The 27,408-nt window shown below is 53.1% G+C and overlaps 2 protein-coding genes across 7 annotated transcripts in view; one reads left to right on the top strand and one right to left on the bottom strand.

The window, feature by feature from the left end:
• The window catches only part of LOC125951527 (protein outspread), a 170,502-nt gene that overhangs the window by 78,285 nt on the left and 64,809 nt on the right, over positions 1-27,408 (top strand). For all 6 annotated transcript variants that reach the window (XM_049680425.1, XM_049680421.1, XM_049680424.1 and 3 more), the window contains exon 3: positions 15,082-15,162. In XM_049680425.1, coding sequence (XP_049536382.1) covers positions 15,082-15,162 — 81 coding nt within the window. The remainder of the gene's footprint in view (positions 1-15,081; positions 15,163-27,408) is intronic.
• Positions 16,267-17,781, bottom strand: LOC125951552 (CLIP domain-containing serine protease 14D-like). The gene is made up of 2 exons (XM_049680475.1): positions 17,327-17,781; positions 16,267-17,251 (listed from the first exon to the last, which is right to left on the bottom strand). Exons 1-2 carry the CDS (start codon positions 17,737-17,739, stop codon positions 16,531-16,533), a joined length of 1,134 nt encoding a protein of 377 aa, XP_049536432.1. The 5' UTR covers positions 17,740-17,781; the 3' UTR covers positions 16,267-16,530.

The following is a 27,408-nucleotide window of genomic DNA, read 5'->3' as shown; positions in this document are numbered from 1 at the left end:
CACAGTCAGTCGGTCTGTCGGTCGCGCAAATGTTGTTAAATGCCAATTAAAATTCCTCCGATTAATTCGTACATTCGACCGCGTTCCGCCAACCAGCAGCAACACATACCCTCCAGCGGCATGCAACATACGCCAACATACACAGCGTCCCACTTCGCATAGCGGCGTAACGTGCGGTCTAGTCTGGCGCGAAGCTAGAGATTTAGGCACGCGTTAGCGTAAAGCAACCAACAACAACAACTGCTATTCGCGTGCCAAAATGCCATCATAAATCGGATCACATTTGCACGGCAGAGAGACGGAGTCGTTCCTGTTTTCTTTTCTGTTGTTGCCGCTGGCGCTGCCACTGCTGCAACCTCATTTGCCTCACGCGGAACGATGTCACCTGCTTATCAGATCAGACGCTAGCATGCTAGACCCCACAAAAAAAATGTGGCACAAAAAGGTTGGATTGTTACATTTTCGTACGCACGACCGCACGGGACGCGAAACCGAAATTACCTGAACACACACACGCACACGACATTCCGAAACGGTTACCAAATCAACCTCAACGCGAGTCAATCGCGGTCCAAAAACGGCGTGGCCACTGCAGACAAGAGATAAGCCACACTCGTGAACGCGAATAATCGAATTATAACATGCTAATTATGGGGACGATAGATTGAGGGCCGAGCCCCGGGTCCATTAGTTGCCAATTTCGATTAATAGGTGTGCAGGGAGAGAGAGAGAGAGGAAGAGGTGAATTCAACCTCACGAGCCGAGTGAGCCGAGTGTCACGACGAAATTCTGGAGACCTCCTCGGCCCCTTTTTTGGGAAACACTCCCGTTGGCGTTGTCGCGCGCCATCGAAGCGATTAACGGTGCTGCTGCTGTTGCTTCAACTTGAACGACTTCATCGACTCTCCACACACAATGGCGGTGTGTGTGTGTGTGTGTGTGTGTGTGTGTGGCGTGGTGTGCTTTTTTTTCTTCATTCATTTCGCTTCATTGTTTACCTTTCGTGGCGCTCGATCGCTACCAGTGTGTCCAGGAGGAACGTTAAATGAAGTTATGCGAACGCCGCGATGGTTATGCTGTTATCATTATGGATCTTTCGAACGCAGCATCGCATCGTATCGCATCGTGGAGATGAACTCGCGACAAAAGCGTTACTCAAAAAGGGGGTTTTTGGATGACGAAAAATGCCATTTTGTCGGTCTCGATCCTCAACCCAAAACCGAAGCAAAGTCCAACCGGCTCTAGCCTCGGTTGGTTCTATTCCATTTTGATCATGCCGCTGGCCACTGTAGCCGTTCACGGTGTCCAGTGTAAGCGGTGTACATGTACGTGTGTTTGTGTTTCTAGATTTTGCGCCGCGTTTGCGACGAGTGACGATTGACAGGGCCACTCGCCAGCGCGAGTAGTCCGTCGAGTGCTGTGCCGCGCCGCAGACTTTTAGCTTATTTAATAAATGATCATAATTTATGCTACAGTCCATCACCATGGGCGATCCATGATGGTGGACCAATCTGTGACCGTGTGTCCGCTGATCGCCATCAAGAGAGTGAGTTTGTGCTGCTGGAACACGGTTCGGTTGACACTCCACCGGGGCCGCTGCTCCGGGTATCAGTGCCATTATTTCATAAACCCAACAACAGTGAGCAAGGGAGAACAGGAGAAATAGAAGGGGGAGTGGTTGGGGAGATCAGGCACCACGTTTTCGGTCGCTCGACGCGGTGACGGTCGAACAATCGGTTTATGACACTTTGTGGTCCTCACGTGGCGACGCCGGCCATTCGCTTGTTCCTGCGATATCGCGACATAATGCTCCGTGTGCTCCGTGTCTCCGTGTGTGTGTGTGTGTGGAGCAAAAGTGGCCACTAGTGGTGTCACTCAATCATGCTACTAGCGCACAAGACCGACGCGACTCCGCGGTCAGCAGCCACCGTGAGGTACATGAAGTTGAAGTCAAACAATGCTCCTTCAGCTTCTTGTTGCTGTTCTTAGGATTGGTTCTTTGATTTGGAAGTGGGATTGAAACACAATGGATTGGGGGAACATATGGCAGCATACCGGAGAACCGGCAACACGAATCGAGTGTCTCTGTTCTGTTCTGTTGGTTAATGATTTGGTTTTACAAAATAATTATTGTTCCAAGAGGTATCTGAGCAAAGCACGATCGTTTCGCCATTTTAAAAAGAACAGGAATCATGCAGTGGGGAGGTCAGCTTACAACATGTAACCCCGGGGTGCTGAGGAGGGGCAGACACAAATGTCACAAATGCAACTGCGCCCGGCGCATTTCCTGACTGGTTGTCAAACGATCATCAACGATCATTTTATCGCCCTCGCTCCGATTAGGGTGGTCACTGCGCCGTCCAATCTCCGCTCCGTGCCAACACGACCGGGGTGAGTGGGAAAAGTCGAAATGATTTATACCTCCCATCATGGCGTGCTGAAGGACCATAATTTGTTGGTTTTTCTGTTGTGCTCTGTTTGTTGGTTTGGTTTTGGATTATTAGAACGTTCAAAACATTCAAATCGTGTGCTCCGCGTGGCCTGTCCATGGAGGAAACACATCAAATCGCCTCATTTTCCCTCAACAAACAGCGAGCGAGCGAGCGAGCGATGCACTAAATCATGCCGACCGATCAAATCAGGATCATTCGGGGCGGGGCGGGGAGGTGGTCGTTGCTTGAGGCATGGCGTGGCATGGCGCGTGGCGTTCCTTGGTTGACCCTGGTAGTGGTGTGGGCGACGATTTCAAACCCATAGAGCGAAAGACCCGAAACGAAACAATCGCCAGCCGAGATTTGTGGGCCGCGTGTGCACCACACCAACGCACCTCATAAACACACACACACACACACGCGGGCGTGTGCGCGCAATCGATCATGTTGCTTATGTTTTTCCCTTCGCTTTTTTTCCCCGTCCCGTTTCAGGTAAGAGACAACGGATCAGCATCAGGAATCTAACAGATCGGACGGATGGACCCACGAGAGGTGGTGCCCACGGAGGGGGGCCAACTTGCGACAGCAAATAATTACCCCACATTAGCCACCCAGTGCGTACGTTCTATGCACTCACCTACACACACACACACACACACACACACACACACACACACACACACACACACACACACACACACACACACACACACACACACACACACACACACACACACACACACACACACACACACAGAGACACACACGCCTAGCCCAGAAATATTAGCCAGATTATGAATTGTGATTTGGAGACCCACCGCACGGCTTCTAAGTGGTCCATTGTGACATTCAACGCCGGCCGGATTGCCTCCGGCTGTCGTGTGTGTTGGCGTGCATTAGCCATGGCCCTGGAAAACTGCCTCCCCTGGGTGGGAGGATTGACAACAATGAACTTGCGCCCGAAAAAAAAACAGCCGAGAAACTCCTCTTCCCCTTCTGAACGAAAATCCTCCCAAAAATGAGATCATTTTGTAATAACATTCAGCGATCGCTGACTCGATGAAGAGCCAATTTGAAGAGGATGCGTTGGTGGTGTGCGTGACCTGTTTTTCTTACCCGGCGGTGGAGTGCTGCGGCCTCACGGTGTGTAGGTTGTCTAGCGGCGGCCCGCCGCGCCGAAGTTCAAGATCAAGATTCTTGGTGCTTGAAAAGCTAGTAATCAATTCCCCTCCCGATCCAGTTGGGGTGCGCAGGGTCACGAGTACACCACGGCGGGTACGCACATTTGCATAGAATTGCCACAAATGGAACGAGGCTGGCTGGTTGGCTGGATGGCTGGCGCAATTGACCTTCCGATCGCACGGCGTCGGTGGTTTCGTTTTATGATCTTCGCTCGCAACAATTTAAATCGCGCGGCACATGCAAATCATACCCGCACGGATCCTGGAGAGCTTGCCAGCCAGGTCGTGTGGAGAGAGGCCGCCTCGTGACCGCATGGAGCGAATTTGGCGTGAATTATTTGTCACTTCCTGATTTGTGCGTAGCAGCGGTACCCGTGGCAGCACATCCCGTGGCACAAGAGTATCGTGTTTCACGCGAATTCCAGCTGCGAGCTGAAGGCAGCGCCCCAGTTGCCGTCAGAAACGGTTTTGCGGAAACCACAGATCGCCGACCGACGCGGGACCATGTTCCGTTTGTCTCCGGCTCTCGCAGAACTCTAACCATAAATCACAGAAGTAGGTGAGATGCTGGCCTGGTGGTGATGGTGCCAGGGCACCAAAAGGGAGCCGACAGAACCAGACCGACGTCGACGATCTACGATCGACGATTTGTGCTTTTTGTTTTGGGATTTGCATGAACAGCTGGCGGTTTTTGTGGCCGATTAGCATTTTATTCTCCTCTGTTTTTTTTGCTGCACCAAAGAGTTGCTCGATGCCGAAAAGCATTTTCTTGGTTCGCGTGCTGCGATCGTTCGATCGCTTGAGCAACTCCCGTGATCCTCGATTGGTCAGGGACACTCACACACTCATACACACAGCAACAAAACCTATGTCAAGGCATGTAGTTCATGCCAATTAGGCTGATGATTAGATTATATGCTCGCGTATCACATACCGGGAGGGCGCCCTTTCGCATCCAAAAATCCCTTCCAGCGCCAACCGAACTGGCCACTGTTGAAGGTGTGCTTTCAAGCGTCTCTTTCTCTCTCTGTCTCTGGTCACTCATTGACGCCCCGTTGCCCAACAATCCACCACCGCCGTTGTTGTTGTTGCGTGATCCGCGTGTCCGCACCTTAAACGGTACCAATTGGCCAGCATACATGCATAGCAACAAGCGTGTGCAGGAGCCGTGATTCAGACACTTGGAAACCTCACACACACACACACACTCATACAACGTGCAGCACAAAAAAAGAGACCCCTCCGCTCAACACCATCGTTAAGGTTTAAACTATATTTCGATCCTCAAGACGACGATCGACGACTGCCGCCATCGCCGCCATCACCGTCGCCGTCGCCGTCGTCGTCTTAACGGTTGGTTGAATTATTTATCGCCCCCGGGGCGCTGGGTGTTACGGTCAATTAAATTACAATGAAACAGTCATTACGCTCGCTTTACTTGGGCTCATATTTTACGGCGGCGACGGTGGAGGGGGACCGATGGGGGGTGGGGAGCTTCACCAACCCCTTCTCTCCGCTCCACCACCTCAAAAAAGGCAAATTCCGTTAGCTTCGGGGGCTCGTTGGGTGTTGAAACGCTAGTTTTCCACGCCCGTTGCTCACCTCAAATGCCAGAAAGCGAGGAGAAGGGAGGGAGAGAAGGCAGGGAGGATGGAATTGAGGTATCATCGATCTTTTCAGGCGTCGTCGTCAATCGTCAAACATTACCTTCACCGGAGTGGTGGACCATGGGAGTTGGGAGGTTGGTGAGGATCGCTTTTCATCCTCCGCCACCTTCGTTTTCCCCTCGTCCTCTGTCTCCGCTGGCGCTTGGCGCAGTTTTGGACCCGAGCGAGTGAAATCGATGACCGATTTGACGATCACAAATTGGCGCATGGCGCCAGCCTCGGCCCAAAATGGAGCTATTATTTCAACAAACGCCCTGCGCGACTCGCGTCTCCAGCGTGGATCGAGTGGATATTTGGGACGCACACACACACACACACAATCGCCAAGGCATGCCGCTGCTGCTGCTGGGTGATTAAAAAGCCCACCCCAAACAGACACCACACAGCCCCTCGGGTGTCGTTTAGCTTCTGACATTTAGCTGTTTTGCTTTTTTTTTCGCTAAAGAAGGAAACACATTAGAATGCGATCGTAGTGCTGCGCGAGTTCGTGGCTGCCGGTGGTTCGTTGAAGTCGGTCTTTTGTTTTTGGGAAACAATCCCCCGACGCGACGCGACATGGGCCACCAAGAGCGACACCGCCACCGGTATGTGTGTGCTGCGGCCCCGTTAGTAACCTATTTTGGTTGGATCCAGCTACTCCAAATTCGAAAAAGGTTGTCCTCGCAGCGCCAAACACACACACACACGCACGCACGAGAGAGAGCGACAGATTGCTGGCCGGAGATTAGCTGCATTAGCTCTTAATTCTCGTTCATTAGAACCGTCCAGGGTAATGACATTATCTTGGGCGGTCGCCACCGATTTCCCGTGTGTGTGTGCTTCTCTTTTTTTCTCTCTTTTCTCCGTTTTTGGTGGATGGTCTTCGGTCTTCCCGTCCTCTCAGCGGGGGACACTTGACTAATTTGCCAACCCCTCTCTCTCGGCCCTTCCTTGCGCATCGCATCCAATAATGTTGTTATTTCTCATCCAAATTCCCTCCTCTCTCTGGTTCTCATACCACCGGCGTCTTGTTATCAAACTCTCCCAAGGGGGGGGATAGACAAAACTGTACATCGAAGAAGGATTGATTTATTGGTCGCTGGTCGCTTTCCGTCCGTTAGAATATGGTGCTGGACGGACTTCATGCAAATTTCCGAAAACAACGAACGGAACTGAACCACCGGTTGGCCAGATTTTCTCATGCCGATACAGATGGTGGTAGCCACCCTGCGGGGGGAGGGGGAAAAGCTGCAAAGTTGTAAATCTAGAATCCGTTTCGTTTCGTTCCATTCCGTATTGCGTTGTCATGCATTTCGGGAGGAGGTTCGTCGCTTGCTCCGCTCCTTCCGATCGATCGCACGATCGCCGGCACCACGTAACGGTACCGTACCACTGCTCGGCTACTCTCGGTGGCCACTCGGCCGGTGACATGGTGGTGATGTTTTTTTTATGTTTTCCTTTTTTTTGTTTTTTGGGCGGATGACCTAGAACGCCGCCTGTGGTTGTGTGCGACGTCAGCATTCTCTGTCCAGAAGGCACCGTTGTCCGGTGTCCAAAAAAAAAGCAACAACCCGAGCCGCGCCCGTTTCTAGGATCAACGAACCACGGCCCCTGGTGGTGGTGGTGGCACCTGCTGTGCCAGTACCGCTAGCGAACCATCGCGTCCGGGGACCGATGCATTAGCGAAAACATCAAGACCGTGTTATCAGCGATCACACACATCGCTGGATCGTTGGAGTTGGACGGACTGTTATCGAGGAAATGCAATCCATCCCGTTATTAGCAGCGGGGGAATCCTCTATGCCTTTGCCGCTTCCTCCGGACCTGATTAGTCGCGATCAGACGTCGCGCTCTTTCTCTATCTCGCGCGCGAGCGGTACGCAAATCATTGACGCAAAGCACTACCGAGAGTGCAGCCCTGCAACGAGGCCACAACCACCGCCACGGCCACAGTAGGTCAGCTGTAAACTCTGCTCCCTTTGGCGGTGCGCGGCCATTGCGGCGACAGGAGAAAATTGTCCACAGCAGCGACCAAGGCGTCGATCGTTGACGCCCTGGCGACAGCGACATGCATTGGTCGTCGGTGTACCGGGTTGACGGTTGACGATAAGCAATCTTCGGTGTTGCGGTGACGGCGGCGGCGGCGGCGCCCGCAGCCGGAAATGACCGGCAACACGCGCCGCTGGAAGGTGGAAAATGGATTTCCAGGTCACCGAAGGTACTTAAGTGACACCTTGCGGTTGCGCGGCAACGCGAGGCGAACGGAGATCTGGACCAGAAAAATCAATAACCAGCCAGAGCGAACCCGGGGCGGAACCGTGGATCGATCGTGGTTTTTGCTTTCGATACGACGCTAGACGACGTTGAGCACTCCTCCTCCTGGGAGTGTCCACTTGGCATGATGGGGTGTCTCTAATTGGTTTTAATTTATTAATTGCACCAGTCCGTGCCTCGAGGCCGGGCTTTCGCTTGCTGTAGCTAGCCGTTTCTGACGCGTGCTGTGGACGCATTTGTGGCGCACCCCTCGTGTGTGATGCAACGAAATCCGTGCTCGAGATGAGCATCAACGCGGCAGGTGCAAGTGAAAACCTGTAAACGATCTGTCGCCTGTTGACAAACGCTTGCGGCAAACGCACTTGGCCTCGCGACTCACTGGAGGACCAGACAGCGCGGTTTTCGTTCTCTCTCTGTCTTCTCTTTCTCTCGCCTCTGTGAGCAATTTCTCGCGCGCCCTAAATTGTGTCACATTTGTGTTTAATTATTTATGCAAAACCATGTTTTCATTTCCTTCCTGCGAGGCCTTTCCTTGGCATCGACAAGGCGGTCGGTTTGTGTGTTACTGGCACGCTTTGCCCGTCGGTGCAGGTGAACCGGTCGGTGCACCGGACCGAGGCCGGACCGGGCCCTAATGATGGACCATTTTACCCACCGGGCGCCTCTCTTCCTCCCCGGGAGTTCGATCGAATCGAAGCAAATGATACAAACAAGCACTAATCGCTGACCAAGGGCGAAGAGATGCACCGAGATGGGCGGATGGCGGATGTCGATCGCGATCACGATGATGATGATGATGATGATGATGATGGAATATTTGTTTAAATTGGAGCGACGGCAATCAGGGAGGTAGCAGAAATTATGATTGCTGCTCGCCCCGATGGCTCATGGTGTGATTGGCCATGGTAACTGCTTTGCGGATCCGGCAATCCGGGTGATGTGGTTATGATTAGGAGATGTCTCTCTCTCACACACTCGGGATTTGTTTTGCTTTCTAATCTCGATTCTATTTTTAACCTAAACACTCGAATGGTTTTTCTTCAAATAAAAACTCCACAAAAGGCATTTTAAAAATATAATGCTGACCGCGCAATCAGCATTTTTAAAATTAGAAATGCATCCCAGGCCGCTGCACCCGCGTCTAAACGATCGGTCGCCCCGGGGCGGTCAATCTCTTCCTTCACAATTCCCGTCGTTTCGGGATTGCTCGAAACGAACAATGTGCGCGGCCCTCCGGTTCGGATTGCATTGCAGCACTCTAGCCAAACAGACTAGACACAAACCGCGCGGTCCACACCACATCGCGCATTGTGTCGTCCTTTCACCCTCGACTGGTGGTTGCAAGCACCGTGGCCATGGCGTGCAAGCATACCTCCAACCCAGCACCAATCGTCCCTATCCCTTCGGAGCGATGGTCAGCACTTTACTAGGACGGCGCCCAAAAATGAACTCTCTCTCTGTCTCTGCGCGCATGTTGCGACCGCAAACAACTCGCGTTAGACGTGTTGGGCGCGTCTATGTTTGGAGATTTATTCACCGCGCCAAACAATGGCCACCACCGATGTTGTTGGGGGGCCAGACTTTCACTAATCGATCGCAACGCGGCGGCATCGCTGGTGGTGCAGTGTCCGGGTGTGCGGGGGACACTTTGCGACACGCAAACGTGAGCTGGCGGGCCGCTGCGTACCAAGCAATCTCGGACCGTCGTTTGAGTGGCCAATTGTCTGTCTGGATTTGGAATGCCAGCAGCGCGAGCGCGCGCGCATACAACCCGACTGCTGCTGCTGCTGCATGCGTGCATAAATCAATGAACATAATGCTTGCCTTTCGCTAATCTCTGGCTGGCTGTCACCCTCGCGTCTCGCTTTCCCTCGTTCCCGCCAATCGCCGCGCGATAGAATCGTTCAAAGTAAAGGATCTCCCCTTTCTCGCGCGACCTCGCGGGCGCGTAACATGAGCGCCATAAGGTGGACCACACCGGTGGTGTGGTGTCGTCGTGCCTGTGACCCCATCTCCGAGCCGAGACCGCCGGCTAGAGACGAGCCCCTTCGATGTTCTTAAAATGATTAAACGGTGATTTGAATGACGGGATGGGAAAGGAAAGGGGGTGCGCATCAAACGCAGCATACACGCTAGCATTCTTAATGGCGCTGGAGGTCACAACAACCGGTGTGCCGGTGTGCCGGTGTGCCGAGAAGAGGTTGCACGTTATTTTTTGTTGTTGCGTTCTCGAAATGTGGAATTCCAATCCGTGCGCGCCATCTTTGGAATGTGTGCCGCGCAACATAACACCTACGCGCCCTCCCTACTTTGTAGCCACCCCTCCCTGCCTCCTCGGAGGTAGTGGTGATTGAGCAACATTAATGCGAAGCCAGCGAACGCGCGCACAAGCAGTCAGAAGATCACTAAGATGATGATGATGATGATGATGATCGGTCGGTTGGTCGGTTCGTCGGTTGGTTGGTTGGTTGCCGAATTTCTTGGCCGCGGGGGCGGGCGGGTGCCAAGGTCAAACAACAGTTACCACTTAAGTGATTCGTTAAAGGCGATCAAGCGCGGCGTCAACTCGTTGACAGTCGAGTACCGTCGAGGAGGAGGAGAAGGAGGAGTCAGCACCGTCAAGGAGCCACCAACACCTGCTGCTCCTCGTTCACCTTTAGCCCTCCTTTAAGCGAGCTATTAAAGGAAACGCAAGCCTGCCAGCGAGAGCTATTAAAGGAAACGCAATGATAATAGCAATAAAAATAAAATGCTCATCACCGATGATCCCACATGACGGTTGATGACGATCAAGATTACCGGTCCCGAGGCAGTCCCGGGCAGAGTTTCGAAGGTGTACTGGTGTGCTGCGGATGTGACGAAATGTGGCAGCCAGTGACGTAGGGAGGAGAGGGTCGCCGCGACTGTCGAATTCACCACCAAAGATGGCGATCGCGCAACCGCCGCTCGTTCGCGATGTGCGCCGAGTGACTTGTGTTTGCTTTAAACTCTCCTCCGTGCGTTTGTGTGTGTGTGTCTCGTGAGCATCATCCCCTCGCATCGATGCCAATAAATAGAAAGAACCATAAAAATGAAAGATAAAATGCCCTCTCCTCCCTCGCTGGTGCGTTGATCGAGTCCAAGGGATGGGGGAGGGGTGCAGCCCACCCACCACCAGTTCAGCCCGGGCCTCACGTCGCGCTCTTTACTGTCAAATCAATTTTTTGAAAGGCCATCCGTATCGAATAGCCTTCCTCCTGCTCCGGGGTATCTTGGAGTGCGATGATGGTCTCGAGTGCTGCTGCCGCTTCTGCTGCTGGTGCTCCGGGTGGTGATCGAGGATTTATGCTTCGAGCTGTCGTGGGTCACGTTCGCGCTCACACCCTCCTCCCCCATTCCGGGCCGGAGGTTTCGGGCTGGTTTGCTGATTTATGCTTTTTTCGGCGGGTGGGGGAGGAGAAGGGAAAGGGCCGCCGCTTCAGAGAGGAGCATCTTCACGCGTAACGATCGATCCGTGAGCCGTCGTCGTCGATTTGTTTGCGCGCACGAGCCAGCACCTGACGACGGTTAAAAGGCTGCATCAGCAACAGTGGAGGTCTTTAAGACCTGTTCGTCTCCGGAGAGCTGCTGGAGCTGCTGTCCATTTGAAATCGATTTGAATGAGATTATGATGATTTTATTGGCGTCATAAATAATGCGCAGTTAGTGTTTGTGTGTGAGTGTGCTCGCTGGCTGGCTGGTTGGTTGTCTTTCGATCAACTGTTTAACTGCTGCCGCTGGTGCTGCTGCTGCTGTTGCTGGTTCCTTTCATTCATTCTAATGTCCTCGTCCTGAAGTGGCTGATTCATGCTGTTTGATAAGCTCGAAAGGCCTTTACAATGTCTCGAAATGAGACAGACAAAAAAAAACATCCGTAAACGCAGTAAACATTGATAAAATATCGCATTTTGGAATCTGTGCTTTTGGGTTTTTGGCAAACGGCATTATTGAATCTCTTTGACTTCGACATGCGCGGTCCTTCTAATCTCTCGCGAACATAATGTCATGCAAATGATTGCTCACTCTCTCTCACTCTCTTTGCTGTCGCTGTCGTGCAATAATGTAGCAAACTTTATCCCGAAAAAGGCCTCACTCGATGCTCGATCAAGTAGACTGAGCGCCCACGGGCTCCCCGAGGGGTCATACATTAGTGTCCAAACCACTTGAGCGAGCCCCCACCATTTTGCGAATGAAACTCATCTCATCGAACCATCGCTCACGACATCGGCACCAAACACTGGTCGTGGCCACCTGCAGCATCGATCGATCGACTCGCCAAGCGAGCGAGTGGTTGCAACAGTGTCGATGCCTCCAAACGATCTCCTAATCGAATCCGGCAAGGACGCCAGAGGGGGAGGGGTGGAGGGTAGCGGGAATAATAAGATGCGCGCATCGTTCGCTCGTTCGATCGACGATCGACGACGATCGGCCAGGGCTTCTTTTTCTTCTTCTCCCTCGTTTTCTTCTTCTTCGACTGCTAGACTGCCTCGCGTAGAGTTTGCGTTCTCATCATCATCATCTCCCCGTCTTACTATATAGCGGTCCCAGCAGTCCCCTCACACGAATATGTGTTTGCGGCATCCGCGGCATGTCGCGGCGACGGCGGCGGCGGCGAGTCGCGATCGACGATAGGATCGGTCGATCGGTGCAACGCCGCCATGCCGAGAGAGTTGAGACTTCCCGCCTCAAGGGCATATTATTTATGAAATGCACCCTGTTTCACATCGCGCCTGAACCGGTGTATGTGTGTGTGTCTATGTCGTTCGATTTTATGGCCAGTAGTGCTACCTGCGATTTGTAAGATCGATGCACGACATTCGACCGTTGGCGATGGCGAGGATCGCGTCTTAATGGCGTTACATACCAGCCTGGTGCAGGGTCTTATGCGCCTCGTTGTCTAGCATAAGCGTCACTCTCTCACCTTTTCTCTCTCTATCTCTCTTTTTATGACAAAATGCTTCAAAAGAAACGAAAAAGGATTTCAAAAACACATTTTAGCACGTTCTGGTCGCTTCACTTCAGCAAGTTGGCTTCCGAAAAGGGTTAACAACCACCCTGGCGTACAATATTGGAATGTTCTCCCCCTCCCCTTCCTCCTCGCCGTGTTATCCGGGCCTGGAAGATGGGTTTTGGGTTGACCTCCATTTTTTAGTTTGTTTAAATTATTCAGCTAAAAGCTTTCGAAGCTCGCGTTGGCCCCGTTTGCTTCTATTGCTATAGCTTCTATTACGCTTTGGTCGCGTCGCGTTAAAATGGCGTACACACTACCTCTCCTTCCTCTAGTACGAGGAAATCGAGCACAGAATGTAGGACACAGCGAGGGGTGGGGCCCGGTAACGTGTCTGTCTGTCTGGCCGATGACCATTCACACCTTCAACAAGTGAAACAATGAAGCAAATGTGTAAATTCAAATTAACTGCCAGCGCCAGAGTCACGTTGACACGTAGCCAGCGCGAGCCGTAGCGGCCATTTCTAAGCCCAACGGGTCCGTTTGTTTGGTGGCTTCCGGAACGGGGTGGTGCCGGTGGCTACTATAACCTGCTTCATCCACATGACGCCCACCACCCACCGTTGGCAGCTACCTGGCAGTGCTCGCGTAAACAACAACAACAACAACAGGTTTCATTCTTTCAGCAGTGAAACAACAAACCAACAGGGCCCACCAGCTCAGCCAGAGCCAGTGAACCGTTACCGCACCGCAAACAGTACCTCAAGTCACACACACACACCCTGCCTCGGGTTGACATAAATAAATTGTGACATTTAACATTCCCTCAACATAGCACAATGTTGTCCGCATACATTACCATCACGTACCACCACCCCGTGGGGCTTGCCCCCTTGTGGCCACGGATTCCGCTGACACCCTTCGCGATCTCCCTCCCCCGCGTTAGAGTTCGATCTACGCGTCCCGATTGCAAATGGTGCCAGCGGTGGCGACGAGGGGGAAACCACAAATCCTCCGGGAGTCAAACCGGGAGCACCCCCTCGGGGGAGAGTGCTCACCGGATATTTTTGATGAACTCGTACCTCATGTGAAAGAGAAGGAAGAGGGGGGTTCGTTTCGGGGGCGAATTGAATACATTTACATATTTTGTCTTCATTAAGAACGGCATCTTGTGTGCGTGTGTGTGAGGATAAAGTAGCGCCAGACCGATCCTTTTGCGGTGACCATTTCGGGAAGTGAGAGCGGCTACCGGGAATGCTTCAGAACGTGAGCACTCCAAACACGAAAAATGGTCCAAATTTTCGGGACTTCGGTGGAACTCGTAACCTGAAAGAAGGTCAATGCGTTACGCGGAAGCAGAAGCCAGATGGAAATCACCAGAAACGATCACCTCGACATCATCGGGGTTTACATTGAAGCCCATCGAGTCCCTTTTTTTGTTTTTGAGGAGACGGAGAGGGGGTTCCCATTTTTTAATCCCGTGCCGCCATCCAGAAGTGGCGAAAGCGCGCGGAAACTACTTGTGACTCCGGTTCTACCCGTGCCTTGGGGTCCGCCACGCGAAGCCACGCAAAACATCGTCCGCGCCCGCGTCCTGAGTAGGTCAATTGGTACATTCACCTCGAATGCGGTTTGGTGCGCCGCGAGCGACCACTCGAGTACAGTAATGCGCAAGAATCCGCCAGCCATTCCGCACATACACCCCCTCCTTCGCGCACACTTATGTTTAATTAAGCCAAATGATGTCGGACTCGGACTTTGATCAATTTATTAATTGGGTGAATGTTCTTGTCTTCGTGGCGATCGGGGGTGAGTGTGATCTCGCCAGCCAGCCAGCCAGCCAGCCAGAGAGAGAGAGAGAGCAGCAACCAAGAGAGGAACCAAGGAAAGGCAGGAAGGGAGGGGTCGCGCAGTTGTCATTTACCGTTTTATTGCTTCTGCGCAAAACCAACTTCTCGTTGTCGTCGTCGTCGTCGACTGCGTTCCTCGTTGCGATGGAGTTGCACTTGTAAATTCTCTGGACACACACATTCGCTTATTGATTTCGAACGGCAGCCCCAATGATTAAACCCATTGATCCCATTTTGGGGTCCCACGACGACGTTGGCTCGATGGGTTCGATGGCCGCCGCGACAGCGATGATTGGCTTGTCTTCGTGCTGTTGGCGCTCGAGATCCAGAGTAGCGCGGCTGTTAAGTGGATGATTTAAGCAAACGGCGTAGAAAGTGAATGTGTTTCTCGGAGGACCAGAAGAGGAGGTGCCCGGGAGTATGATCTCCTTAAACGATCCGATCGCTTGAGCGAATCGGTGCGAAGGAGCTGTGGAGTCCCCATCATCATCAGTTTCGATAAAGATACCGTTTTCCATTTATCCTAATGGGAGACACACACACACGCGCGTGCGCGCGCACACCGCAAAAGCCGTCAACGGGTAGTGAGTCAACTCAATTGATCGTACTGGGGTCACTGCAACGAATGCAGTCGTACTAGTGGAATGTACTGACAGAGACACACACATTACCTCACAATTCGCTGCGCTTCGTTAATTTGGTTAATCTGCTTTTTCCTCCTTCCATTTTCAGGCGACGCGAAAGGTGTCAAAACGTGGATATTTGTTCGTCGCCCCGGACTGGGATTTCAGCAATCCACTCTACAGAACAAAGGTAAGTGGCAGCTGCCGTGCCGTTGCTGTTGTCGTTGCCAGGGCAATGGCAATGGCGTGCAATGGTGCGCCATTCCAAAACATCAAACTTCTTGTTCAAACGCCGTAGCTATCCAGGTGGCCACCAGCGGCTGGCTGGCTCGATGACAGTAGTACGGAGAACGTTTCCGTCTGAATGTTTGTTGGTCTGTACGATTCGTGAAACGACTACTATGAGCGAGGCATTCGCGGTCCCCCACGGTAGATAGATGACGGATTTGGAACGGATTGAACGGACGGTGCGAACGTGAGGACTCCGGAGTCGTGGCAACCAAGTACATTACATACCGAGCGACCGATGAACGGCATGCTTTTTGCTCGGATTCATCGTCGTCGTCGTGGTCGTCATCGTCGTCGTTGGAAGTAATGTTTGTTTATCACTTAATGTCCCGCGAACCTGTCATCCGTCTCGGTGCGGCAGTAAACTCGCACCGACTGCTGCTGCTGCTGCTGCGATCACCGGCGGTCTAGATCTGCACAACTGGGCGCACGCCGAGGGCCAGAGAGCGCTTGGCGCGCAGAGGGCGCACCATGACCAAGGTGCAAATTAAATCGTTTAGCGTAGGGAGCGGAGGCAACACTCTAAATGTCTGGTACACCAGGGGGCCACCAAGGCGCAAATAGTCGTCATCGTGGCGGTGGCTGGTGTTTGGCGTGATTGCGCAGCACCCCTTCAGGCCGGACCCCTTGATGGCCCCGGTTCGATCGAGACGATCGACTCCAGCAACGGCAGCGTCACTTCGAATCGAAGCAACCTTCGTCAGGCTTCGACTTCGAGAGCGGACATTAGCGGACGGTAGCTACGGCATCCGGGAGCCGTGGCGAACAGAACAGGCTGTCGATCGACTTGCCATGTCCATCGACATCGACACGAACGCCAGAGGATATAGCCGACCGAGTCGGGAGTCGGCAGCAGGGGTTCGATCGGTTCGATCGGCCATTAGAGAGGCGGCAGACTCTTGTGGGTTTGGATCGAACGCGATCGATCGGTCGGGCTCCGTTGTGACGACAGCCGATTGATGGATGTCAAAAAATAGCTGATTAATTTACATATCAGGTGCAAGCAAAACCGGTGGCCCACCGGTTGTGTGCACCACCTGGTGGGCCCTTCGATCGATCTATATGTCCCCGGGCGTCGACGCGAGTAGGCGCGCTGCGCAACAAATTGGACAACCTGACTAGAGTTGGGAAAATGGATGTGTGGATGTGTGTGCTTTTCGCAACGCCGCAACGAGTTGCGATACTCTATACGACCATTGAGAGTGCAATCATGAAGTACTTTAGTATGAACAGAAGTCATCTTTATTGGCTGTTTCTACTGATCAGCTTATCACTGGGATTCGTCACTTTGCGATTCAGATGTAGCTTCCGTCGAGGGCGTCACTTCCGTTGTTGAGCTGGCTTCCGTTTGCTGCTCATCACCCACCATTAGCGTCTCAATCCCGGCCTGAATCCAATCGGTATAACGCGCCAAATTGGTGTACACTCCCGGCAGCGGTTTACCGCAGTCCTTCGAACCGAAACTGATGATACCGACCTGAGTCCACCGATTAGACTCTGCCTCACGGTGCATCAACGCACCACCCGAGTCTCCATTACACACGTCTTTCCACCATTGGCCACCAACACACAGCTGTACCTGGGCCACTTCCGGTCGGTGGATGCCGTATGCTCTCCCACAAACACTCACATTCCGGGCGATCATCGACACCTTGATCTTCCGTCGCATTCCACCCCAGGTGCGCGTTTTCCCCCAACCCGTGGCCGTGAAGTTCCGTCCGGCAATCTCCGGCATCACGGACGAGTAGCTCGGCAGGCAGACCGGTCCGATGTGACTTTCGTACTCGACTAGTGGCCGTTTCAGCTTGAGCAGCGCAATATCGTGCAGGAACTGATCAGTCCAGTGATCGTACAGTGGATGGTTAAGGATGCGAGCGATCAGACTGTTCCGGACGGGGCCGTTGCAGAACAGCTCCCCTCGCACGTACTTACAGTCCTCGTCTGTGAACAAGTCCCAATCGCCAAACACGGCCCGGTACGCCGGCTCGGGGCTGTAAAAATCATAAAACAAGGATCCAGCTTTTTAAGTCCACTGATCAGTACTCGCTGGTCCATCTGGTTCTCACCTCTTGTTAGTTAGTCTCATGTCCGGCTGGAAGCAATGGGCCGCCGAAAGGACAAAGTGTCGGTTGATGAGCGAACCACTGCAGCTGTTCTTCCACTGCCAGCGCGGCATAATGATGGTGGCCCACGGGAACTGATCCAGGTGCGTCTCGCGGCTATCGTAGATGACGGCCGTGGCGTCAAAGCGCGAAACCTGGCCGCAGTTTGGTTCATTCTGAAACACCGGGCAGCAGATGCGGTCCGTCTCGTTGTTTAGCTGATTACGGTACTGGCCACAATCCTCCGGGGCTAGCAGTACCCCACGGACAGGATCACAGTGTTCGTTGGTCAGTGGTGCACCGGTTCCGGGCCGGTAGAACAAACCGAGCTGCACCAGCAACGACAACAGCAACCAGGCAATGCGATCCGGTGCCATTCTTTTTTTTAATACTGCTTGGCACCGATCCTCACGCCTTGCAATTCAATCGTAAACTGAAGGCTCCGTGCGCACTAGTGCGCTCAACGAACGCGTATGGTGATAAGGAGCCTTCTCCTCTGGACTGGCTCTTGATAACCCAACGGCCGTGCCGTTCGCACGAATGCGCCTTTGATTGACAATCAGCGTGGCAGTAGATTCCCCAACAAAACAGTATTTCTGACATTCGATCGCTCCATTTACGGGGAATCAAACAAACACGTCATCGCAGACTATCAAGAGCGGGTCTGCGTCAGCCAATTGCTGTGGATTTCGGGAATTCCCGTGTGATACAAGGAACGCAAACAGCGCAAGACGTCGAGGTCGGCGAGCAAACGATTACAGCATCCTCCGGAGACTGGAGACGGGTGGATGGTTCGGTGAAAACATTACTTAAACCGAACCCCAATTGAAGACCGCGATCAACCGCGAATCGGCCCAGCAACGTTGGCGGCAACGGCGCTTTTGATGAGCACCCACAGCACCGAGTACCAACCATTCAGCACCGTTTCTGTTGTTTGGCATTATGCTAGGCAGCTCTGGCTAAGTGGTAGTGAAAGGACCTCCACCCATAATCACCATAATTGACTTCGCGGAACGATGGAGGGACTCGTCGCCGGATCGGTACTGGGCGATCCTCGATCGACGATCCTCCTCTCGGTCGGGAACGAAAACAGCCCCAGCATACACACAGACACACAGACACACACATAGACATTTCTGCCGTGATCGTGGTGAAGGTTGCGCACAAAAGAACTTTTACGTCGAACATCACCCCCAAACACCCCCTCCTCTGTTTAAGCCGAAACCCCCCAAAAAATCATAAAGCCCAACCCAGAGCGCGCGCGGATCGTTCGCTGACGCAATGATTACAAAATTGATTTGATTTGATCCGAGCCACGATGACGACGACGGGGGAGCGGAGGGTGAAGCGTTGGTTTTGGGAGCTCCCTCCCTCGCTTCTTCTTCCTTCCTAGGGTCCAACACCCGTCGAAGACGCGACCACGATCCGTGACGTCGTGTTCCTTCTCGAACACGCTGCTGGTGGATTTTTTTAGATTTGATTGGCTCCTCAGTACGAATGCGGGGGGGGGGGGGGGGAGAGTTGTGGGTGTCTACCACCCACCCCCCAAAAAGGGTAGCCCACCTCACCTCGTGCGCGCGCCGCGATGATTGCGTTTTCGCTTTTCTCCGGCCCTGGCAAGGGGAGGGGGAGGGCGAGGAAATTCCGGTGGGAATGGGTGGCCGGCCGCCGCCCCTTTCGAACTTCCAACAAACAAAGCGCCAATGTTTCGCTCTCGATCTCAACCCGCACGAAATCTGCGGTGTGGATTAGGTCTAGAGAGTCTGGCACACACACACACACACGCGCACGGTAGGCCACACCTTTGGTGCACGCTTCAATCGAGGCGTAAAGTTGATCGATTTGTGCGCTGGCTTCGTGACGGGCATTCGACAAGTTGAAATCCCCCTTTTTGGAGTTTTCCAATTCAATATCCATCCGTCTTTGGTATTGTGTTACATGTTTATGTGTGAATGTGTGTGTGAAGAACGAACCTTTTAGGTTTAAGCCGAACGACGATCGGCAATTATGTTGCTCTCGCAATTCATGGGAGAGTAAGCATAAGAAGCAAAAGAAGCCCCACGGATTCCTTCGCTGTTCTTGACATTCTCTGTTTGAAAACGAAAACGTTGCGTATCGGTACGAAAACGAAATCCATTTTAAATGTCCTCGGGGATCTGCACCAGCAATCGTCCAACCGCACCCAGCAATCGTTGCAATCGTTGCAATCAGGGGCGCATCGCAACGGTCAAAAGTGGGTCTCGGATTGACAAATCTCTCTCTCTCTGGATAAATAATGGAAAAAGCGAAGCGAAAACCAAAGCTGACCAGAAAGGCACCCCCAACGCAACACAACAATGGTTGACGGTTGCTACAGAATGACACCACCCCCTGAAGGGGGAGTTTCCCCCTTCCTACCTCCCCTCCCTCGAAACGATAGGATGGCCAAAGTCAGTTAATTTCAATTGAAACGAACTAATCGATCTCAATTAATCAATTTCTCACGACCGTGGCCGCAGTCGCGACAGTTGGTGTTGCGCACCACCGATTCCAACACACACACACAAACACACAGACACCGAGACACGCCGAACGAGTCAATTGATTTCCCGTTTGGCGCGCGTCTTCCGCGCATTTTCCTTCGCTTTCCTTTTCCGTTTTTGTCTCTCGTTTGAAAGTGCAAAACCCAATCCCCGGTGGAGCGGCGACGGTGGCGTGCAGGCTGTAGGGGTGTGGGGCTGGCTGGCTCCTCTCCTAGCCTGGCGACCGGAAATGAATAATACTTTTCTTTTCGATATGAACACCGCCATCGATCGAACTACCGATCGATCGATCGAACGATCGATTGAAAGCGGAGCAGCGCAGAACGCGCCAGCAAACCAGGCCAGCAACCAGCAACCGGACCGGAAATTGGCCGGCAGTCTCTTCTTCTATCAGAATAGCGGGAAAGCGGGTGGGCGAGGTTTTTGCTGGAAAAACGCTCAGTGTGGTCCCCAATGGGCAGCAGTGCACTAATCGATCGCGTCGTGGTATGCAGTCAAATCATGCGATCGCACCATCGTTCCCAACTGGCAACACAATGGGATCTGAACCGTGGAGCGCGATGCAGTTGCATCACTTCGGCGCCATTTGGAAAAAAATCCAAAAAGAAATCCGATTTCCAACTAAATTGCATCAGAATGCTTTCTCTTGGAAATTGCACTTCTAGCTCGTTGGATAGACGTGTTGTGTGTGTGTGTGTCCATCCGATCCGGACAAATTGCACCCAGAAAGCGGTCCGCTAGAGGAGGTACGCTTCACACACACACACACACACACCCTTCCCGAGCTCACTCGATCGTCGAAATCGACGAGCATGACCGACGAGTGAGAAACTAGAAGGACCGTTAGCAACCGAGCGACACACACACACAACGGATGCAACAACGGTGCATCCCGATCCAGAAGGTGTGCTCCATGAAGCGCTGATCGGATGCATCGTGAGTGAGAACTGTTACATAATAGTGCAGCTAATAACGGACACACGGTTAATCGTAATAACTGTAATGATGATAAGGTCCCGGAGAGTCCCGAGTAAGAACCGACCGCGCACTAGCTTCGTCGCGGCTGGCGGGTTTTTTGTGCCAGCCAGCCAGCCAGCCAGCCAGGAACAGAGATGTTTTGGTCTCGTCTCGTCTCGCCTGGCAGCCTCTGGTTGAGCGATTGAGTTCTTGTCTGCATCGGTTCATCATCGGTGCATCTTCGAGCGGTTCGCGCCTCAATGCATCCCAGAACTTCCTCGTTTCGTTACCACAAGCACACCAACACCAACACCAACATCAACGACGACGACGAAGGCGAAGAATGTAGGCAAATGCTCTCTGTGTTACTACCGATCGGGTGGCTCGCTGGGCATCGGGGGAGGGCGCGAGTGAGAGACTTCATCAATTTTCAATCAAGACCCCCTAATGATAATGGTTCGCAATTTGTGTACCGCGATCGTGATCGAACACACACACAGACTCAAATACACCGAAAAGGAAGAGAATAACTGCAAAACAGAAAGGGTGGTGGTGCTGGTGGGAGAAGACAACAAGAAACAAGCAAAACCACCAGCATCGCTGCGCGCGAGGTCGCGATTGCGCAACATATTGCGCGCTGGCAAATGTCGGATTTGGCGAGGAGTTTGGCAACCGGCAGCGGCCATTACATCGAAGATGGTCCGGTGCCTGCGATGGTCTGAGAGAAGAACATCCCCAATTGATAAATAATATTGGAAGCCAGTAATTGGAATCGTTTTATCGAGCGACTACTGGGCTGCGGACTTGGGATGCGGCGTTGATGCGGATTTCCGGGGCGACTAAGCCTCCCCGGGGGGGTCCGGAATCGGAAACAAACCTCTTCCGTATCTGCTATGGCCGCTGGCTGGCCAGTAGTCCAGCCCCAAAAAAGGGCAAAATAGAAAGGGGCGAGGGGGAGTCTTGGTTTCCATCATCATCATCATCAACATGATCGCCGTGGCCGTCGTCGCATCCTCAGCGCATTCCCAGATCGATGCACGTATGGAGATGGATGGAGTGCTGCCGGAGATACCGGAGGGGAGTTGAACCTGATTCCGTCCTCGAACCAACCCCCTCTCTCTCCCTCTGCTGCTCCAGTTGCCTCGACCTGTGCAACAGGGGGAACTGCCCTTTTGCGGTGTCGCCACCACCAGCACCAGCAGCGCGCCGCGAGTGAGGTAACCACCAGCCGCAGACCAACGACCCGGTTTGGTGAGAGAAAGAGAGAGAGAGAGAGAGCGCTCGAGCCAGCGGCCGGTGATCGCTGGCAAGATGGATGATTTTTACGCAACATCGACATCTCGACATTTCCTTCATTGCGTATGCGGCAATGCAGTCCTCCAGCCGTTTCGATGCGGTGCGGTGCGGTGGCATTCACTTCCTCCAGCCTCCGAGGCCCGTTTATGTCACGCGCAGGCACACACACACACGGGCGCGCACGCACCATTGGCCCTTCGACTAGGCAACGGACCCCTTAGCCCGCCCTGCCGCTGTTGTTGCCGCTGCTGCTGCTGGTCCATTTATGGTGCGTGCGTGTGTGTCGATGTCGCACCAAAGGTTGATGCACCTGTTACTCCGGTTTACGGTCGCCGAGCGAGTGGAGTGCCAGCGACTCGCATGCATGTAGACCGCAACAGCATAATGGTGACACGCATTAGGGTCGACTACCACGATCCTGGGGAAAGAGGAGGTGGAGCACCATATTCTGGTTCACTTGCGCCACCAGCGACCATTTGGTCTGACGCAACCAAAAACGCAGCTTAGACTTTTTCATAGACAGACGGACGGATGCCGGAGGTCGTCCGGTCCACCCCGGGGGGTTGATGTGGCCGATAGAAAACATCGCAAGCTACCATTCGCCAGATGTCCGCAGCGTCCAGAGCTCCGAGGAAATGCAGACTAATTAGTCGGTAATCGGCATCGGGTCTGGTCCTTCCTCTCCCTGCCTTACCGTTAGCGGTCGCTCGTCGCGATCATTCGCCTCGCGAAAAGCGAAAGCAACATTAGCAATGGCGGTGGTGGCGTCGATGGTGGTTTTTGGGAGGAACGATTACGATGGTGGCGCTTTGGCCCTGAAATCACTCACTTCACTTGCCACATGATCATGATCGGAGTTCTTGGCAAGGATCGTGAACTCGACACACACACGTACGTCCATCACAAGCACCTTATGGGTGCGACGTGTGACCCTCTGCGGCGTCTGGCCAGAGAATGGTCTATCTAAAGTGAACGCGAACAGTCCCGGGAGTCGCGATCGTGACTCGCTGCAGGCCATTCGGGGGCTTGTCCGCGCAACATAAGGCACCCTCCCTCCCCTGCGATGTGGCTATGGTCCGGCGAAACCCCGACCGTTTTTTTTCCCACCACCACACCGAGAGGTGCCGACGAGATAGGCCGCCGGTTAAATGTTTTATTAATGCGCTCGAAGGTCCATTTCCGCTCGGTTTCAGGGGAAGGAGGGGGAGCGATGGGGGGAAGGGGGTGTTTTTTGCTTCTATTCCATCGACCATCGACCTGGTGCTGCTGCTCTGGTCCCCCTGCGGCAGGAAAGACACACACACATCCCATTCTCGGGGAATCAAAACGCGTCGCGAACACCGATGGATCGGTTCGGGGCGAACGCACACGATGAACGGGGTGGTAACAGAGGGCGGGAGGAGGCCACCTGTGATGTGATAACCGATGTCAACCGCCTCGGGCTACGCAGAGAAAGTGAAACCTCTTGGTTGCTGGTGGTTGCTGGGGGATGTTGCAACTTCGCGCAACAGACCACCACCACCGTAGCGTGAGGTGAGAAAGGACCCTCGGTTGTTACGACTAGCGCGCCTGCGTGTGTGTCTGTGTGTGTGTGTACCTCCGGGCGGTCTTAGAGGTCGTGTGAAGGTTCGGGTTCGGTTCGTTGTCCTTCAGGTGACTTTTGTGTTTCGTTTTTTTTGTTTTTTTTAAATGAAAGTCCAACTCCAAGAGTGGAAGTTCCAATCGGACACCGGATACCAGGGGGGGTTCCAAGGCTCCAAAATGCCCCCCCAAAAAACAATGCCGTCGCCAAGCCAAGCGGTCAATTGACGGGAAGCTGGAGCGACCGCTAAACGCGCTCCATACGTCCATCAGACGCCAAGCCGCGTGATTAACAGCCATGACACAACACTCTAAAGTGTTCCGCGATCCCACCACACACACGCACACACATGGACACACATGGTTAGGAATTTCTCGGAAAAGAAAGTGATCTTTCACACCTTTCTCTCACTCTCGCCACTCCCCATTTGGACCTCATCGCGCCTCGCGCCGCGCCGTGGATGGATGCAACTGACAGGTTTTATTGCATCGTTCATCGCCTCAAACGCGCCTCATCACCCTCGTGGCCGGGCCTGGTCGAGGTTACATCAAAACCATCGGCCCGGTGGCCACTGTGTCTTGTGTGGCGGATCGACGCCCGGGATCGCCTAAATCTTGTTTATTTTCCTCCGCTCTTCGGACCCCAAGGAGCGCTCTCCATCCATCCATCCGATCCGATCCGGGCTTTTGCTTCCACAGTTTCTCTTCCTGTAGCCGGCATGCCACGAGGAGTTGACGGCTGGCGACTTGCTTGACGAACAAATGACAGCAGCGACCAGTTAGGCGACGAACCCTTCCGACAACTTCCTCGCCGTCGCCGTCGTCGTCGCCGGCACAACCAATTATCATTATTATTACTATTTTCTGCGATATCGAAAGCGATGGAGAGGGGCGGGAACGCGGTGTCTCGCGCGCGCGCTCTCTCCATCAACTTCGACATTCGAGGCTGCTGCTACTGCTGCTGATGGCAGCCGGCGGCGAACGCTTTTCATTTGTGGAAGACGGAAGCTCATCAAAACCTCGGGCCATCGGATCGTTTCATTTACTCTCGGTCCCGGACTCCCGCGGCGGCGGAGCGCGCGGGACGTTTATGGACTTGTGGCGCTGTGTCTGAGGTACCGGTGGATGGGTGGGTGGGAGGGGCTGGTCTAGCGAAAGGAAAAGTGTGAGACCGTTTGCCATTTTTATGGCCACACACACACACAACGACACAACGACGAGTCTCTTACGGTGGTGGTACATCGTTTATGCTGATTTCCACTTCCTGTGTCGTTGTCTCAATGTCCCTCAAAGGCTTTGAATTAAAGTCGAACACGTCGATATCGAGTGCAACGCCAGTGCCAGTGCCAAAATACAACAACAAACCCACGATCATCACAAACAATCGCTAACCGAGCACCGGAGTCCTTGGTAGAACCAGAAGCGACAAAGAAGCATCAGTATCGCCTCCAGCAGTCGCCATTATTCAATTCAACAGCCCTGCTCCGTGTTGAACGGTTCATAAAAATGTCACAGTCACACGAACGTGACAACCTTCGGATCTCCGGCGCATTGTCAACTACTGCGAAGCAGAGAACATCTTCTTCGCGACCGAAAACGTATGTTTGCACAACACAACGACAACAACAACAGCAACGACGTTATGCTCGTCTTGTGCTACCAGGTACCACGCTGGCGAACAAATAGATTTTGCCATTACTGTGGCGCTTCCTAGCGCCTCGATGATCGCTTCTCAAGAGAAGCGATCGCGATAATCATATCCCCCCTGTACCGGAGTCGAAGGTTTTTCCCCCGGCTGGTATCAACACTCGATCTCGATCAACGGTCGATCGATAGATCGATCGCCGCAGATCTAGATCATCTCGTTAAATCTCTGCGGAGATCATGCATCCACACCTCTCTCTCTTGCTCAGATCGAGTGATCGTTATAGTGCTGAGTGGTAGCAGCATAGCCGCGTCGCGTGAAGGGAAACAAAAACAAAAGCGAATGATCGCGCGGTGCTGGCTGGCATCTGGTGGCTTCCTTTCGGCCCATCCGACGGGACCTGGTGGGTTTCTGTGTACCATCTGCCTGCCTGCCTGTCTGCCTGCTCGCTGCTCGACAACGTTCTGGAGGTTCTCTATCGCACCGCACGTCTCGTGTTCGCGCGGGACCTTCGAACGCTTGATCGCTAAATCTAAATTGCACGAAAATGTCAATTGTCTTCGAAGATTGTTTCACACTTGTTGTTTGTTGCGGCTGTAGTGCACAGCCTTAGGTTCGGTTCTCTTGTCACTGCGCAGCACTGCTCGTGCTGCTCCCCCTGTGTTGAGTTTGATGAGAAGAAGTTTGTCACGACACTTTTGTAGTTCATGTTTCATCGTTCAGGAGAAGGCACAGGAAACAAACGCAACAACAAAAAAACGCTTTAAATCGTGCGAACAGAGTGTGTGTGTGTGTGTTGGGGATTTAATGCAACCTCAACCTTTTTTATGGCTGCTGCTGCTGCTAAATGATTAGCTGGCTACAAATCATAAATAGCATTTAGTTAAAAGCTTTCGCAAAGAAGAAGGTAACGGATCCCTCCCACCACCGGTGCGTGCTAATGTATTCGATAAACTGTAAGAGCACAAGCAAGAGAAGTGATCCACAAAATTCGAAAAGCGATTTCCTTATCCGCGTATGCTCCACGTGCGTATGCGTATTCCCATACCATCATCGCTATCAAACGGGTCCGGGCAGCCAAACTGTAACGTAATCGTCGGTTCGGGCTCGATCGTTTCGGGCTGTAATTTCGTTCTTGATAGCTTTCCAGCTGCAGTTTCCTCTGCCTTCCCCCGCCCCTAGCAGCATAGTTTTATCGCTGGCGTTTTTTTTTGCCAGCTAGCCAGCCAGACAGAACAGAAAGCATTTTTCAATTAACACCCTGCGTCTGTCTGCGCTGTTCCTGTACTACATATATAGGCCCCTTCTTCTCCGCTATCTCATCCCGGGCGTGTTGAGCCCTAAACACTCATCATCTCGCGTTCATTCCGCTCTGGCAGATAGTCTCAGGAAAGAAAAGAGGGGAGAAAAGCAGCAACAACTCGATCGTAGCCGGTAAAACAACCGCAAATCGAGGGCGCCTCGCATGATCGAGAACATGAAGAACCGAAAAAACCGCTCGGGAATGGGAGAACAGACCACTATAGCGACAAGCGAATTCCGTGGCCACGCAGGCTAATGGAGAGTGATGGTGCCCAAGCGTGTGGTAGGCCCTGGAGTCTACCCTAAACCACCGTTTAAGCTCATCCACTGGAGAGGAACTGTTAGTTCGTAGTGAGTCGGTTAGAGAGATCGCACACTCGCGGGCGCGCGAGAGATCAAATCAAATCGACACGTGCAGGCAAGCGCAAGTAATGGTTTCAGATTTCCTGCGTTCTGCGCAAATTATCTAAAACCGCGCGCGCTCGTCTAACGGACCGCCATTGGTCGTTCTGGTCAGCATATGGTCAGTATATGTGGCCGCATATTCTAACCGCTGCATTCAGTACCTTTAAGCAAGCGAACGAGCGAGCGAGAATAGTGTACACAGAGGATGCGGCCATTACCTGACGCTTTACGACACAACATAAACGTACTTGAGGGGTCGGGGAGCTTAACTCTAAGATGAGGCTCCAAAAGGGATTAATGAATTTGGGAGAGAACAACCAACCGAGGCCGACCGCTTG

The sequence above is a fragment of the Anopheles darlingi genome, chromosome 2 (genome assembly GCF_943734745.1).
Source record: "Anopheles darlingi chromosome 2, idAnoDarlMG_H_01, whole genome shotgun sequence".
In the NCBI taxonomy this organism is placed as follows: Eukaryota; Metazoa; Arthropoda; class Insecta; order Diptera; family Culicidae; genus Anopheles; species Anopheles darlingi.
This window is presented reverse-complemented; position numbering and strand designations above follow the sequence as displayed.